Raw genomic sequence first — 16,743 nt, 5'->3', positions numbered from 1 at the left:
TTCTATAATATTTAATAATTAAATAAAATATGTTTACGATAAATTAATTTATTAGAAGTATATGATTACATATAATATAAGATAAATACCAAAGGAGAGTGGGCTATAGAGTCTAGAGTTTTTGGTTCGATTTTTTTTATTTGAATGGATGGTTAGAAGAGACAAAGGTAACATTGTGGTGAGATAATTAAGAAATCGAAAATTTAATTTAAAAATATTTCGTTGACCCTTAAATACTTAAAATACAAATGGCGTACTGGGTCCCCAACGCAGTTGGCCTTGCCAAATAAACCTTTCCTCTCTATTTCTTTCTGTCCATTTCTCTCTCTCTTTCTGTCTAAACTTGTTGCTCAGAGCATTACAAAAGCACAAGCCAAGAGAGCACAAAAAGAGTAGCTTCAGCAATGGAAGATCAAGAAGATAGTTTCAACAAGCTCTACTTTGATATCAAAGTGGTTGCTTTGTGTTCTCTTGTGGGAATGTTTTTGCTAAAGATTATGGTCATTTTTTGGTGGAGGCCTAGAAAGATTGAGCAACACTTTGGCAAGCAAGGGATCAAAGGGCCTTCATATAAGTTTTTGATTGGCAATGCTAAGGAGATTGTGAGCTTAATGATGAAGGCCTCATCTAAGCCCATGCCTTTCCCTTTCTCCCACAATATTCTCCCTAGAGTCCTCTCCTTCTACCACCATTGGAAGAAAATTTATGGTATGTTCATGCTAATTTCTAATTCTCCTTCACTTCATCTCTCTTCTCTCGAATCTCGTCGAGCGAGATATACCGGGTATATTTGGTTTGGTTTGGTTTAACGATGTTATTGTTGTTGATAAAATGTATTTTAATATAGGTAGTTCATTCTTGGCATGCAGCTTCTTATGGGCTGTCAAGATGACTATACATATGATATTTTAAGTCTGCACAGTAATATTCTGGCCTTAAATTCAGTATATTGTTTGTGTACTAGTCCATGTATGTATGTTTTAATGGGAGCTAGCTAGCTAGGCTTGATAATTGAAAAGAGGTATTGATGTCCACTTTATTTTTTTGGACAGATTTTCTGGAACTAAGTTTTGGATATTTGTCCTTTTAAAAGATCTTAGGCCTTTTTTGTGACCAGCTTAGATGCTTACTAGCTTCATGTAAAACTTCAGACTTCCCACTATACTCTTTTTCTGTATGATCAGAGCTTACTGAATGATTAAATCATAACTCCTGCCATCCCTTTTTCTGAATTTCCTGATTCCAATTATGTACCTGTTCTTGTCAAAAGAAAATTCATTGAACCATCTCATCATCTCTCTCTGCAGACAATTGAGAGAGAGAGTCAGAGAGATAGAGAGAGGGAGAGAGAGGGAGGGGGGGGAGAGAGAGAGAGAGATCAGTTCTGGTGTCATTAAAATCAAGTACATTGATGGCCATGGAGTTAAAAATAAAGAAAGTTTCTGGTTTTAACATGTCCTGATAGTAGTTAATATAGATTTTTTGTTGGAGCTGGGCTGGCTGGCTGTTTTTGGTTCAGGAAATTGTGAATATTTTGAAAATGAAGTTGTGTTCGGTAGTGGGCATAGTTTTGAGTTGTCTTCTTCTCATCTTTCTTTTTGTTTCTCTCTCTCATCATCATTATATATATCACTTGCAAATAATTGTACAGTTCTGTAGGGTCTACTCTATATCTATTCTGCAGGTATCAGCAGCAGCCAGCCCAGCCAGCCCCTCTCCCTCTTCCTCTGAATTAGTGGCTGTCTTGTTAACTTCCGATCCCATTCCTCTTTTTGCTAACTTTTTACTTTCTACTTGAAGCTCTTTTTCTGTGTCCTTCTTTGGCTCTTTGCATTGCTCACTTACTGTTTATATGCTTCTCTTCTCTTTTAGTATTGGTTTTGCCTAATCATGTTAGTTTTACTTAATGTGGTTAATTATATGATGTTTAGGTCCAACATTTCTTGTTTGGTTTGGACCAACTGTGAGACTGACAGTGGCTGATCCTGACCTCATTAGAGAGATTTTCACCACAAAGTCTGAGTTCTATGAGAAGAATGAGGCGCATCCGCTGATCAAACAGCTCGAAGGTGATGGTCTGCTGAGCCTCAAAGGCGAAAAATGGGCTCACCATAGGAAAATCATCACCCCTACCTTCCATATGGAAAATCTCAAAGTATGTTTATATTTTCCGAATGATTAAAATATGTCTTCCGAGATATTTTATTAATTAACTATTTTTTTTGGTTTATTTTTATTTTTTAGTTGTTGATTCCAGCAGCAGCTACTAGTGTGGTGCATATGCTAGACAAGTGGCTTGCAATGTCTGATTCTGGTGATGTGGAAATTGAAGTTTCCAAGTGGTATCAAACATTGACAGAAGAAACTGTTACCAGAACTGCATTTGGCCCCAGTTATGAAGATGGTCAGACCATTTTCCAACTTCAAGCCCAACAGATGGCCCTGGCTTCTGAAGCTTTTCAGAAAGTATTCATCCCTGGTTACAGGTACTTTTTTTTTAATTACTTTCCCTGCTGTCAATTCTTGATTATACCAAGATTTAAGGTCTGCGTACTTCTTATCTTTCCACGGGTACGTTTGGTTTGGTTTATAACGTGTTTTTCTTGTATCAGATTTTTACCTACGAGGAGGAACCTGAAATCTTGGAAACTCGAGAAGGAAATCAAGAAATCTCTGATGAAAGTGATCGACGAAAGGAGGAAGAATTGGGACAGTGAAAAAATGCTGGAAAGTGGTCCGAAGGATTTACTTGGGCTCATGATACAAGCAAGCATGAAGAGACCAACGACGACAACGGAATTTAATTCAGCGTCGTCACCACCGATCACAGTCCATGATATTGCAGAGGAGTGCAAGAGTTTTTTCTTTGCCGGCGAGCAAACAACATCGAATTTGCTGACCTGGACGACCGTTTTGCTAGCAATGCACCCTCAATGGCAGGTGCTAGCACGTGATGAGGTATTGAAGGTCTGTGGTCCACATGACATCCCTACTAAAGATGATGTTTCTAAGCTTAAGATGGTAATTAATTCCTCCTCTCTTCCTTCGGCATTTGATAGTAATATTTTTTTTATTTTCATTTCGGGTTTTATATTTTTCCGAATGTGTGCAAGGTGTCGTCTAGCGTCTAGACATCGCCTATGTGAAATTTAAGAATTAAGAAATTTCCGATTTTGTAAGGTTTTGTCATGTAGTCGTCCATAGAAACTTACAGGAATGCCCTTACAAAATCTTTGACCTTTCTGATTTGTGATCCAATAATGGAAACATTTGGTATGATGACACTCTTTCTGGTCCATCACCAATATTATTAGATCATGACCTTCTAGTATTGGAGATAATGTTGAGAAAATATCATTATGCTGATAATGTGGTCTTAATTCTGTTTCTGTTCATTTGCAGTTAGGTATGATCTTAAATGAAACCTTACGGCTTTACCCTCCGGTGGTGGCAACGATCCGACGAGCAAAAGCTGACGTGGAGCTGGGGAATTGCAAGGTCCCCCGAGGTACCCAAATATTGATCCCAATCTTGGCCGTCCATCATGATCAAAGCATATGGGGAAACGATGTCAATGAGTTCAATCCTGGTAGATTTTCGGAAGGGGTGGCCAAAGCAAGCAAGCACCCTGTTGCATTCATGCCATTCAGCCTTGGAGTACGGACATGCATAGGCCAAAATTTAGCAATGCTACAAGCGAAGCTTACACTTGCTATTATACTACAAAAATTTTCATTTGGCTTGTCGCCGCAGTATCAACATGCACCAACGGTGTTGATGCTTCTTTATCCGCAACATGGTGCACCAATCATCTTCAGACATTTGTCAGAACCAGTTACTCATGATCAATCCTCAGAGACAGTCTAGCTAATCGAACACAAGGTGGTGTACCAGATATCTATCGAGATTAGGACATAAATCATGTGCTATAATCCCTCCATCCTCGCAGATTGTTTCTGTTCATTTACCTGATAGCAAACTAACCACCCTAAACTAGTACATTAACATGCATGCCACTTGAGTCATTTCCAAAATGTGTGGATTTTCTGGCTTGTAACTCTACTGATCTTAGGAATTAGCATCTAGTTTAGAAGTTCTTAGCTATCTAGTAGCTACTTCTCTTGTATGTATGTAATGTGCTGTATTATGTATATGTTTTGCTTCTGCACAAGTCTCAGAAATCTTGCTATCACCAATCTCTTCTCTTTCTGCATGACAATATTTCCGACTTATAAGTCAAAATCCAAGTACATTTTAAAAGTCACTAACAGAATATGAGCCATACTTAAAAGAATCAAAACTTGGTGAGTTGGTTTCCTGGAAAAGGTGGTACAGCTAGTACTGATAGTATAGTAAACTCAAGTAGACTAAAGAAAGCATCACTCAACATATTGGAATGCACATAATTAGCCTAAAGGTGTAATGCAAGTTACCAGTACACATAAAAGTACAAAATCCCAGAATTTAATTAAGTAACTTGTTGGATCCAATTACCAATACAAATCTGTGACTAGTACTCATAATTAAAGCTTTCCTAAATCTCGGTAAAGATATGAGAGGTGAGTATAATTTAAGGAACTTGAGAAATGATCTGGTAGCTTGTTTTTCATGGTGGCTTGTCCCTGGCTAGTGAGTTAACCAAGAAAGAGGCTCCATTACACATAAACACAACCAGTGGGCTCTTCTTAAAAGTTGAGTTGGCTTTCCTCAAAGATAGTATTTTTGCAAGCAAAACCAGCATCCACTGTAAGACACAGAACAATTGCAGAGTCCAATAGCATGAAATGTTCTTTTAAAGCAAAGCTAACTGTAACACAGCATGCAAAATGTACTTTTGTATTAAATTTATGACAATGGGGCTTAGAGCTTAGACTAGTTAATGAGTTTTATTGGGGAGAGTACACTAGACATGCTCTTTGAAGCTTGCTATTTTTACATATGGAGATGGTCCCCAAGAAGATGCATGTGACAAGAAAAAATAAATAAAGGTTCAAAAGTCTCACCCCTTGTGTTCTACTATGGTGCCTTTAGGCTTTAAGCTTTTGTAATTAAAGGAATCAAAGCATGCTTAATTCAATTTGATTCCATTGTAATTACTTTATAACCCCTTTTATCTATTCTCAATAATTCTTTTAGCATTATCATGCCCTCTTCGAGCAGACACAAGCACACAGTTGCATTATCTTTATTCTTCCTGATCACTTCAAGAATCGCAGTTAGTATACTGTATCTTTATACTACTAGTCTGATTATTCTACGATTCCGCAACTATTTACTAACCTTTTTAATTAGATTGATTAGTGTCAAACACACAAGTAGTCATATAATTAGTAGTGTCTTTGTCTGATTCTGACTGGGATACGATAATGCAGCTTCTGGGAACTTATCGGTTGCTTAATCTAAACGTGATTATGGAAGATATGGCTTGAATTTGTTTAGGATACACGCGGTTCTATTTATGAGCTTTAATCATACATGATCTCGCAGGAACCATCCTAGCAGTGTCTCTACTGTCATGCATTTAAGTCCAATTAAATTCTCCGTAATCCCAATAAATGATCAGAGACATGTTTCAAATGATTCAAAAACATAAATGTTCATGTGTCAAATGCGCGTAAAACTTAAGGACAGGCTTTTTAAAATCGGATTTTGTAGCAGGCACACACTAACCATCATTTTTTAGTTAGGTGACAGTCCAATCTCATTAATAAAGATGGTCCCCCTGCATGTACAAAAACCTTCACCAATAAAAATCATCCACGTAAGTAAAAGGTAGTTGTCAGTGTGTCGAGAACGACCCTTTTAAAATTTATATTCAAAATCGCATGACATGAATTACTAATCCAAGCAGATGGAAACATCAGTGATCATGTGACCAAAAAAAGCAGGGAAGCTTTAGTAAAATTGGAGCTTGTGATGAGATAGTTTTGATGAAAGAATCTGAAAGAAGATGAGATGGTCCAGGACACAACAGATAGGGAAGAAGAAGAAGATGACAAGAAACATGTAATGTAGAAATTAATGTACAGATTCTAAGTACAAAATGGCCAGGTAAGGGGAGTTTATTAAATTGTAGATCCCTAGTAAATGCTGCTTAAGATCTGTTTGTGGTTGTAGTAGAGAGAGTTATATCATGTTGTTAAATATAGAAACTTGTTAGCATATCAGTGCCAGAATAAGATAATAGTAGATGTCTCCTATTGCTGCACCATTGCCACAGAGATTGAGCTGTCTCATGTCTGCTCTTGATTAGTGGACTTTGCTTGTCTAGAATGTGATTACACTAATTGGGCAACTCACTTACTATAATATTCTCGAATCAGAGTATAAAATTAAAAGTACTTGTTTTCTTTTGTTTTCCTTTGAGCATCAAAAGCAATTCAGGTGAGTTGAGTGTCTGTATATTTGTTCTCATATGTTTGTATCACATATTTTGAATTTGTAAGGTAAAATGTGTAGCCACCTTGCATAATTTAGGCTCATGTGTCTCTGAAACCTCTGAGATCATGATGGTTGATGGATCATTCATTTGTCAAGATTAGCCTATGCTTTAATTTTATTTTAGTGAAACTAATTATACCTAAATTTAGACAGAAAGTACAATATCTTACTCTAATATAGGTCGTTCTTACCTAACAATTGATCCATCTTCATATGTTAAATTTTATTTGATGTAAGCTTTTAACTGATTTATGAGAATTATTATTACATGTAATCTTGTCACCTAAATTTCTTACAACATAATATATAATTGAAAAAATTATTATTATTAAGAACAACTCCAATTTTAATTACGGCATTATGACACAAAATATATTTTAACAATATATTAGTTACTTTTTGAATCACAATTACATCCTCATATTTAAAAATCATCCCATGTGTTTATTAGTCATCCTCCACTTCATTTTTAAAAATATAATTTACCTCTTCCTTTTATATATTTCAGGTGTCATTGTATTATATTTCCTACAATTATTATTTTCACTTTCTCATGTTCACTAGTTCAAATATATAATAAATAATATTAATAAAAAGTAAATATAAAATATAAAATATATTTTTGAAATTGACATAAATAGTCAATGATAGATCATGGTATTAGACTTGGCCTTGTGCAGGAATGCTCAAAGACAAAAACTAGGATACAGTTTGAAGCTAAGGTAGGATCTGACAAATAATATAGAGCAATGATAACATAGCATATAAATTGATTGCACAGAAATATGAAAAGTTCAGCAACAATTCTTTTGGAAGACCTATATAAAGAGAAGGTCACATGGTAACATGTGATTATATACAGGACAAATTGTGTAAGGGAACATTTTACTATAATAATACAATAAATAATTATCAATCAATTTTCAAATATAAAAATAAACTAAAGTGGTAACATTGATCAATTAAGTTTCAACCATCATTCTCCTGTAGCTTCGTAGTTCTTAAAAACAGAGATATTTATGTTGAATGCTGCCTATATCTTCCGAGCTAAAATCACTTTATTTGTATATATATAAAATTTTTTAATTTAGTCAAGTAGTAAAAATATTTGATTCAATCTAACTTAAAAATACATTTTAAATCAATTTTTGATCATTATATGCATAAATTATTAGGATTTTCTCATAAAAATATCCAAGTCCACAATATTTTTTGCAAAAGTATTACTCCCTCCGTTTCAAATTAGATGTCCACTTTAAAAAAATCACACGGTTTAAGAAAAGTGTATGTTCACCAATTAACTGCATTAAATGATCAAAATATGTGGAGTGAGATTGATCTAGGAAATATAAGTAAGTGATATGTGGAGTTGAATTGACTTTGGAAATATAATTTTGCATTGAAAGTTGAATTGGACAACTAATTTGAAAAATTTTTTTTTTTTTTGAAAATGAACATATAAATTGAAACGGAGGGAGTACATCTTTTTTAAATATTTTATAAAATATCAAACTTTTGAAAATATTTGCAAAGTATTACATTTTTTTTAAATATTTTATAAAATATCAAAATTTTGAAAATATTTGCAAAAATGCTGCATACAACCCGTTGCAACTACATTCAACTATAGTTGCAACCAGATGCACTCATACTTGCATCTCTTGCGGGGCCAATTAACTATACTTGATAAATTCTCTGGATTATTTACTTAAAAAATCATGATGATATTCTATCTCCGCCCCGGTCATTTATATACATTTGGGATAGACACGGAGAAAAAAAAAAGAGTAAAGTTAGATGAAAAGTGAGTAAAGTGGTGAGACTCATTTATATTTGATGATAGATTTGAGATAGTGGATGAAGGTAGTGGGTATAATAGTGTTTATATTATAATAAAATGGAGAGAGTAGAAGAAAGTAGTAGGTGTAATAATATTTTATATTATTAAAAATTATTATTTTTAAAATATATAGAAATGAAGTACATCCCAAAAACGAAACGAAACGGACCGGAGGGAGTATATCCACGCACGCTCCTAAAAATATTTAGGTAAACAAACTCAAGGATAGTTTTCTCGGAGGCATGATAAGCCCTCTTTATCACTGATGGACCACAAGCCCATAAGTTTTTCATTTCGGTATGTTGCGAAGTGGACTGTGACCATATATAAACTCTTGAATAACCCACAAGCCCATAAACTTTTCATTTCGGTATGTTGCGAAGTGGACTGTGACCATATATAAAATCTTGAATAACCTTCTCGACATGGATGGACCAACATGACAAGTTTAGGCCCAATAGTTTTCAGCAGTTCATAAAAGGGACAAACAGCTCTGTTCTAGAAATAATTAATTTTCAATCAATTTAACTAGTATTTGATTACTTTTAATCGATTAAGTCCGATTCTATGTTTTACAATACTCCTTAATAATTAAAAGCCATTATGTAAATAAGCTCAAAATCAAAATGTGAGATTAGAAGAATAACTACTCCCTCCGTCCCTTTGAATTCTATACACTTTTTTTTTCGGGATGTCCCATTCAATTGTATAAAATAGTAAACTTTTATAATATAAAAATCCCACCCACCCACTAACTTCATCTACTTTTCCAAATTTATCACTTAAATATTAATGGGTCCCACCACTTTACCTACTTCTTTCTCTTTTTTATTACTTTACATTATTTTATACATTTTTCTTAGTCTCCGTGCCCAATACAAATGTATAGATCCTGAGGGACGGAGGGAGTACGATGGAAGGGGAACCACAAGAACTCTGCATCTGGACAAGGGGAGGTCAGCCTAGCAGTAACAGGAATAACAGGGTGATATCGGGGAATTGGGAAAAAAATTAATCATTTTACTTGCCACTTTTGGATTTTGACTGATTAATTAATTGAAATACAGTATAATTTTTCATTTTTTTTACAATTGTATAGTGTATTTTAATTTCAAAGACCTGAAAATTATATTTTAAAATAGATTTTTAATTTTAGTATACTACAAACAGAGTTACATTTATACGAGAAAGATTATGATATTCCAAAAAAGCACAGGAAGAAACTCTTTCGACATGTAAAGGGTGCACAATTTTGTGTCTGATTTCTTAGTAATTACAGTGTTTAAATTTTTACATGAATAATTGATAAACATTCAAGAAGAGCCCTAATGTCGGCTAAAATCGGAGGCCCAAGAATCCGAAAGCATGCTATTGGAATGAAAAGTGAACCCATGAAACTTCCCTGTATAATAGAGAGTGCAAGATGGCAATAAGAGAGCAAAGCTCCTTTCATCAGAGATAAAACAATCTTCACTCGAGACCTCAAAGCTGACCGGTACAAAAACACTGTGATCCGTTTTCGTTCCAACTGCAAGCTCAACACATAAAATGGGAACTTCAGATATCCATCAAGTACCAAACATAACATAATGAGTAGAATGCAGTGGCAACGAGGCATGGAAAGTTCCCACACCAGGTCTGTTTTCCAGTCTTATTTCGTACTCAGCAATTAACATGTTCACGACGAATCACTGAATACAGAAATGTATCACAGAATGATAGGCAGTTCAAATTCTGTAGCAAGGGATGGAGTATGGACCATGTGCTATCCAGAGGGAAGTTCAATGAAAAAAATAATTCCATATTGGGTTTCAATGTATAACTGTTAGTTATCACATATCATATTTATTTGGAAGCTGCATTATGATGCGTAATTTTCAATATACGATTATCAGTCACTCGCTTTCGTGAATACAAGTCAATATATATCCGATTATCAGTCAGTGGCTTTCGTATAATACAAGTCAATATCTATCCTTTAATAATATAAACAGAATCTGCATTATGATATGTGATTTCTAAACACCAACAGTAACCACGATAGCAAAAACAAACCATGCTGTAAAATTTAATATTAAAAAAAAAAAAAGAAATTATAGTTCATACAAAGAATATAACATTAGAAAGAAACAGATCATGTAAATATTGGGACATCAGACTAAATTCTAATGAGAACTGAACCAAGCTAACTTTACCTCTACTCTTATGAGTAGAGAGGCTGCTTTCGAGAAGTCTTCCTAATAGAAACTGTATAATATCATGGGAGAGATCCCAAACATGGGAAGACTTGTTCTACCTTCAGCAGAACACACAAGGATCAGATCACCTGAAACATTAGATTGCAGTAACCAACTGCATTATCCCATTATATGGATGAGCATTGATTTCCTGCACATTAATCAGATAATGCTATTTTCCTGTTGCCAATAAAAACAGGAAGAAGGCATACCCCCGATATCAACTTTCGAGGTGCCAAAACAAGCTGTACAAGCTTCTTACTTTGGGCCTGGAAAAAGCAGGGGAAGCATCAATGTTTTAACATAAATTACCTATGTAGGAAAATGGAATGGAGGTCCAATTGTTCCAATAATGATCTCATACAATGTTCAGCATTAAAACACAGAACGTGTAATGGATTTTCCGAAATGAGCTTGATATCTCAAGTAATAATATCTATGATCCATAGGAACAAAACTAATAATAACAGATTCAGCAAATGGTAGATTACATTCTGATATGTGTGTGTGTGTGTTTAAAAGATAGCAACATTTTAGCCACAAAATGCATCCATAATAATACATCTTTTTATTTATCATCCCCAGATTTCATACAAATTCTGCTCAACCACAGATTTATTTACAAGCTGCCAACTCTTTTATGGTTGCATCTACATATCAACATCAGAAAACGTAGGTAGACAAGGAACATGATGGAGAAGCTAGTTCTACCAACTCAAGGCATAGATCATGAGGATATAATGAGATAACATATATTAGATTGCAAGAGTTTTTACTTACAATTGTTACCACTATATATATTTAACAAAAAAAACATCTTATAATGCTTTTTACAATGACTTTATATCACTTGTGAAGACCAAACTGAATAATGCTAAAGAAGACCGTAAGAGGGGAGAATATGGGTTTTCTAATTCTCCTGTCATCTACAAGAAACACTTGTGGTAGTAGACATTAAGTTCTTAATTTCTACCAAATGCTCATCATTTGATATATGGAGTGAAATACGGAGGTCTGTCACTAGTGTTTCTTGTTCCCAACTTAAGGGTCCTGCTGCATGAAATGCTCCTATAGTGCATCGATAGGCATGCAACTCTAAACTATGAATCTTTTCTTTTAACTCCTCTTTGGTGGGAGGAAGAGAAATCTTCTCCTTGCATCCCAACCAAGAAGAAGATTCAGCATCACTGTTACAACCTTCATTATCTTCAAAAGCACTCGAATGATATTGCAACTCATGTGGACTATTGCTATTAACGCTACAACTACCAACGGAACATGCAATATTATCAGCATCATTATGTTCTACACTTACTGCATGCAAACTCCCTAAAGCACCATTTTGTTTCTTCCTCTCCACACCAATTTGATAAAAGCGAGTTGTTCTGTAGTTATTAGATGCATGTAGGTGTTTTTCACCCAGGATTTTTCTAGTGGAAGCAATTGCTTCTACCTTTTTAGGAGGCGGGGATGCAGCAACCCGGTGACTCACGCCCTCTTTTTCAGCTGCTAAGTATTTATAAGCACTCCCTTCCTGTGGTTCAACTTGACAGCTGCGGAAGCTTCTCTTCAGATTCCTGGAGTATGAGTTACAAGATTGGCGGGCATTGACCTCAGCATCAAGATACTGGTCTTGAATATGGGACCTCATTTTGGTATCGATCTCCTTGCCTTGGCTTTTTGTATCATGTGCATAAATCAGATTCAATTTATCATTTTGTTTCCCAGCTTGATCACTTCCAACACCCTACGTACAGAATAGGTAGCGGATCAGTCAAAAGATTATATATAGAAAGGGCTCAACCATCCAAAATAATTACAAATAAATTACTGAGGAAGCATAACAAATTATGTTACATAAGTCCTAACATTCAGCAAACGTACTCATATTTCAAAAACGTGCAATAATTAGGAACATTTTTAAATAGAAGTACCTTTCCAATCACGGTCCACACATTATGCTGCCAACACTGCCGCACCCGAAGATCCAATCTTCTAACTTTGAACTCACTAGATGAACCAACTAACCTAACAACAAATGAATTTCTTCCCAAAACCTTAGACACCGTTGCCATCTTCCAGGAAAGATTATGAAATACCTCCAACACTGCACCACGAATCCAATCATCTCTAAGTTCAACCTGAGGAGGACATGGCCTCATTAACTTCTCAGAAATCCATTCCACAACTGTCTCACCACCAGCAGCACCGAAATACTCATCATATCTAACCTTGAAATTATAACCATCACCGCAGATTATTTCAGCACTTCGCCAAGAACCCGATGGCAACTCATCTTCACACAATATCTCAACTCTACTCCCTTTCTTGTAAATCATCATCTTAATTGTATCCGATTCTAATCGAACACAAAACCTAAATCCTACATTCAATCAAACCAAACCACAAAAATCCATCAACACAGAAAAAACCAACTAGACTAATCAAACACACTTGAACACCACAATCCCATAATCCAACAAAAACCCATTAATCATAACAACATTATGATCCAAACCCATAAATTCGATCATCACCCTCAACACTAACAAGTACCCAACACAAAAATTCACATAAGAACACACACAGACAGACAAAAATAGACACACACAAGCCTTACATAAATCACAAAAGTACATTTTTAGAATGCATAAAAATAAAAGAAAAGGGCTAGTACCACATTAAACAGGGCAGTAATACATAAATTTACAAACTTTAAGTTGATCTCAAGAAGCAAGAATTAAAAAAATGTGCTTAACCAAATTTAAAAAAAAAAATTGCAGAATTTGAAAATAAAGTTAGAAAAAGATGGTAAAGAGAGAGATGGGTGATCACCTTAGGAAGAAGACGACGACGATGAAGAAGAGAGGCGTTGAGGAGGATTGTGTGAGGATTGAAATCAAGATTGTATTTGCTGGTAATGATTTGGTTGTGAATGAATTTTGTTTATTTTGTTTTCTAATGTTTCTTCTTGTTTATTTTATTGTATTTATACAACCAGAATGGCAGAATGTGTGTGCTTTTGCACCTATAACAAAATTAGAATTTCAATTATCTCATTTATTTGTTTTGAGTTTTTTTTTTCCGGAGAAGTTTTTGTCTCGCTTTGGGTTATCATATTGTAAAGGGAAGATGCCCTTCGAAAATTATAAAAGTAATATATCCATGTTCAAGTAAAAAAGCAAATTATTTATTAAATTAAAATAATTTTGTTGGTTTTATCAATATACAAGAGATACTCATCCTACTGTATCGGGGATATAAACGTGTATATGACATCATTTCTTGTCATAGTGTTGGTTACCGTGTTATAATGAAACTATCCTCCTATTTTATGGTGTTATTATTTCTCATAAATAATTAAATCTTATACTGATATTTGTTATTATTCATTATGTTTCTTATTTGTCTATCTTGAATGATTTATGATGCCACACATGTAACGGTTCATCTTCATATATATTAATATATAATAAGCAATAGCGACATCTCTGTAATTATAATTTGTGTATTTGAATATTAGCTAGGGTCATGTTCTCTGACAACCGTGTGTTAGAGACTACACGGAGCCGTCAGATTTATATTTCAAGGGTTCAGATCTAATCTTAGATTTTTAATATATCCGCGTATATTTTTCGCTTACAGCGGACACATTAAAATCTCAAATTGGATCTGAGCCCTTGATATATAGATCTCACGGCCCCCGTACAGTGTGTTAGATAACCTTTCACTAGTGTCAGGGAACAGGACCTATTGACTATTATTGAATATTGACCATTTACAATCATCGAATAATAACTATAATTAGCAATTTTATAATTTTTGAAAAATTAATTGTAGATGAAACAAAAATCGACTAATATTTAAAAAGAAATTAGTATCGGTTCTTCATTTTTAAACTAATTTCATTCCTAATTCAATAATTTGATTTTAAGAAAAACTTCATCAAAATAATAAAAAAAAAATTGACTACCTTATAATTATAAATATGAGTATGATCTATATAATTTTTTTTATCATATATTGAAAAAAAAGTATGAGTAATTGGCGTGCCTTTGAATATTGTAATGTAATATTTGTGTGTGTAAATAAATAAATAAATATATACATACATATATATATATATATATATATTATACATAATTTATTCTTTATAATACATATAAAATATATTAATATCAATTTAATGCGCAAATTAAATTTAGCTAAAATTCTCGGTCTTCAATCCATATAAGATTTGAGATTTCTAGAACCTCAAAAATCTATGAAATGATATGACTCAAGTCTGTTTACAATCTTCAGATTTTGCAATTCACGTGGAGAATTTTGTTTCCCAATTTTAGACCCCAGTGGCCTAGTACAAATCAATCACACATAATAAATATTTTAAAATTAATAAGAGAATTACCGGCATAATGTCAAAATTCTTTTCTATATGTGTTAAGTGGATATTGAAATTTAACATTAGGCTTAAGTTGCCCAGATCTATATGAAACATTATAATGACATCTTACCAATTACATTGCAATTTTTTAAGAATGCAGTTAACAGGGTATTTATGATATATAAACTTGCCGGGTACAAAATGTTGAGTGCGAAACAATATGTACCGAATTTAAAACCTTCAAGTAATTGGAATAACATGATCTTTTTATGAGGGCATCAAATCTATCTAGATAAGATAGTTTTATCTCTTTATTTGTTATTATAAGAAAGGAAAAGGGCCTCGACAGTTCAAAGATTTAAGAATAAAATTATTATTTTAAGGGGAAAATGTCCAATGTATTTGAGAATCCAACAAATCGACCCGTCGATGGCACAGAATTGAGCAGTTATATGTGGAGGACAAACGCACAATACATGTATACGATGACAAAATGACATAAAGCGGCATTATTTGTGGATAAGTAACCTAGGCCTAGGTATAATGTATTCTTGTCCAATCATTTGATAAACCAGTAAATATAACGAACAGTCTTGCTGAGTTTTGTTGCTTGAAGCAAGAATCTGAAAGCTGTAATGGCATTAACAAACTTCTACCTTTAATCCCCCTTCTTGCTATTTCTGTTTTCTTATTTTATGTCCGTGAGAGCATCTCCAAGGGTCTTATTTATATTTGTTAGCTATAATGTGATATATAAATAATCATCTAAAATTATAGCTAAGAGGTTCTAGTTTCACTCCAATGGTATTATGTATAATTATATCATCTAAAATTATACATAATAACTTTAGATGTTTTACAAATGTAGCAACCCCAATTTTAGTTATCTATATTTTTTTGCTAAGGGGTCATGGTTGGAGTGTAGAATTTTTACCTATTGTCTAAAATGTGCCACATAGATGCCATGTAGGTGCCACATAAACACTTTTACCTAAGAGGTCTAATGCCTTGGAGTTGCTCTGACAAGCTACTTATTGGAATGACATGCATCTACATGCCTCGGTAACTACGCAATATCTGTTTCTGATTTGACTCAAGGTCCCCCCACAACTATTTATGTAACGTAATGCTTTAATTCGCCCCGAAAGAGAAACAGCGATCTTCATGTTAAATAGTTGATAATATACTCGATTTTTGTTATAAATAGAATTAAAAGTGTATAAAATAATGAGAAATGCGAAGTATAAGAAATAAATTGTTTAGACTGATATTTAACGGATAAAATTAAACTAATAATTACAAATCAATATTATGTCTGATATTTAATGGAAGTAAAAAGGAGAATATAAAGAAATGATTAAAGCAGACGGAGTATAATCTAATAATTACTATCACTATTTCAAATTAGTTGTTAATTAGAATTTACGAACATTTTGATATATGAAAAAATAACCTCGTTATGTAATTTTTTAAATATTTTTTTTGAATGAAAATATTTACTAAAAATTTTATTAAAAATTCTAATATATCTTCAAATTAATGCAAAAGGTCAGATTGACTGTAAATTTAAGATAAAAAAGGTATAAAATTGTTTACTAAATGAAAATAAAAGTAAGATTGATTGTGTATTTTCATCTACAAATCCGGATACATTTGTTTTTAACGATTAAATTTATTTAATACAGTTGAGTACTGGTTGTCTATTGCTTATAAATGAACCAACTTGCTCCTTGAAAAAGAATTGTATTTATTTGATTATTTTGTTAACCGCCAGGTTGTACAATCAACAATGTAAGCAATTTTTACAGGAAAGCATCTTTTCATATGGACTCCGGGCACCC

General features: G+C 33.6%; 2 protein-coding genes across 4 annotated transcripts; one reads left to right on the top strand and one right to left on the bottom strand.

Annotated features, from left to right (window-relative positions):
- The first annotated feature begins 259 nt into the window (after positions 1–259).
- Positions 260–4,171, top strand: LOC108211472 (cytochrome P450 734A1). The gene is made up of 5 exons (XM_017383081.2): positions 260–708; positions 1,932–2,155; positions 2,245–2,486; positions 2,613–3,021; positions 3,403–4,171. Exons 1-5 carry the CDS (start codon positions 405–407, stop codon positions 3,865–3,867), a joined length of 1,644 nt encoding a protein of 547 aa, XP_017238570.1. The 5' UTR covers positions 260–404; the 3' UTR covers positions 3,868–4,171.
- A 5,353-nt stretch (positions 4,172–9,524) lies between these two features.
- Positions 9,525–13,517, bottom strand: LOC108210650 (uncharacterized). 3 transcript variants are annotated; one of them, XM_017382028.2, is made up of 5 exons: positions 13,354–13,517; positions 12,453–12,901; positions 11,972–12,265; positions 10,731–10,787; positions 9,525–9,809 (listed from the first exon to the last, which is right to left on the bottom strand). In XM_017382028.2, the coding sequence occupies exons 2-5, from the start codon at positions 12,858–12,860 to the stop codon at positions 9,564–9,566; spliced, it is 1,005 nt and encodes a 334-aa protein (XP_017237517.1). In that variant the 5' UTR covers positions 12,861–12,901; positions 13,354–13,517; the 3' UTR covers positions 9,525–9,563. The 3 variants fall into 3 exon arrangements, with proteins under 3 accessions (XP_017237517.1, XP_063946683.1, XP_017237516.1); XM_064090613.1 differs by lacking the exon at positions 9,525–9,809 and adding an exon at positions 10,339–10,607 and having other exon boundaries at positions 13,354–13,512; XM_017382027.2 differs by lacking the exons at positions 9,525–9,809; positions 10,731–10,787 and having other exon boundaries at positions 11,064–12,265; positions 13,354–13,516.
- Between the last annotated feature and the right edge of the window lie 3,226 nt (positions 13,518–16,743).

The sequence above is a fragment of the Daucus carota genome, chromosome 3 (genome assembly GCF_001625215.2).
Source record: "Daucus carota subsp. sativus chromosome 3, DH1 v3.0, whole genome shotgun sequence".
Classification (NCBI taxonomy): Eukaryota; Viridiplantae; Streptophyta; class Magnoliopsida; order Apiales; family Apiaceae; genus Daucus; species Daucus carota.
This window is presented reverse-complemented; position numbering and strand designations above follow the sequence as displayed.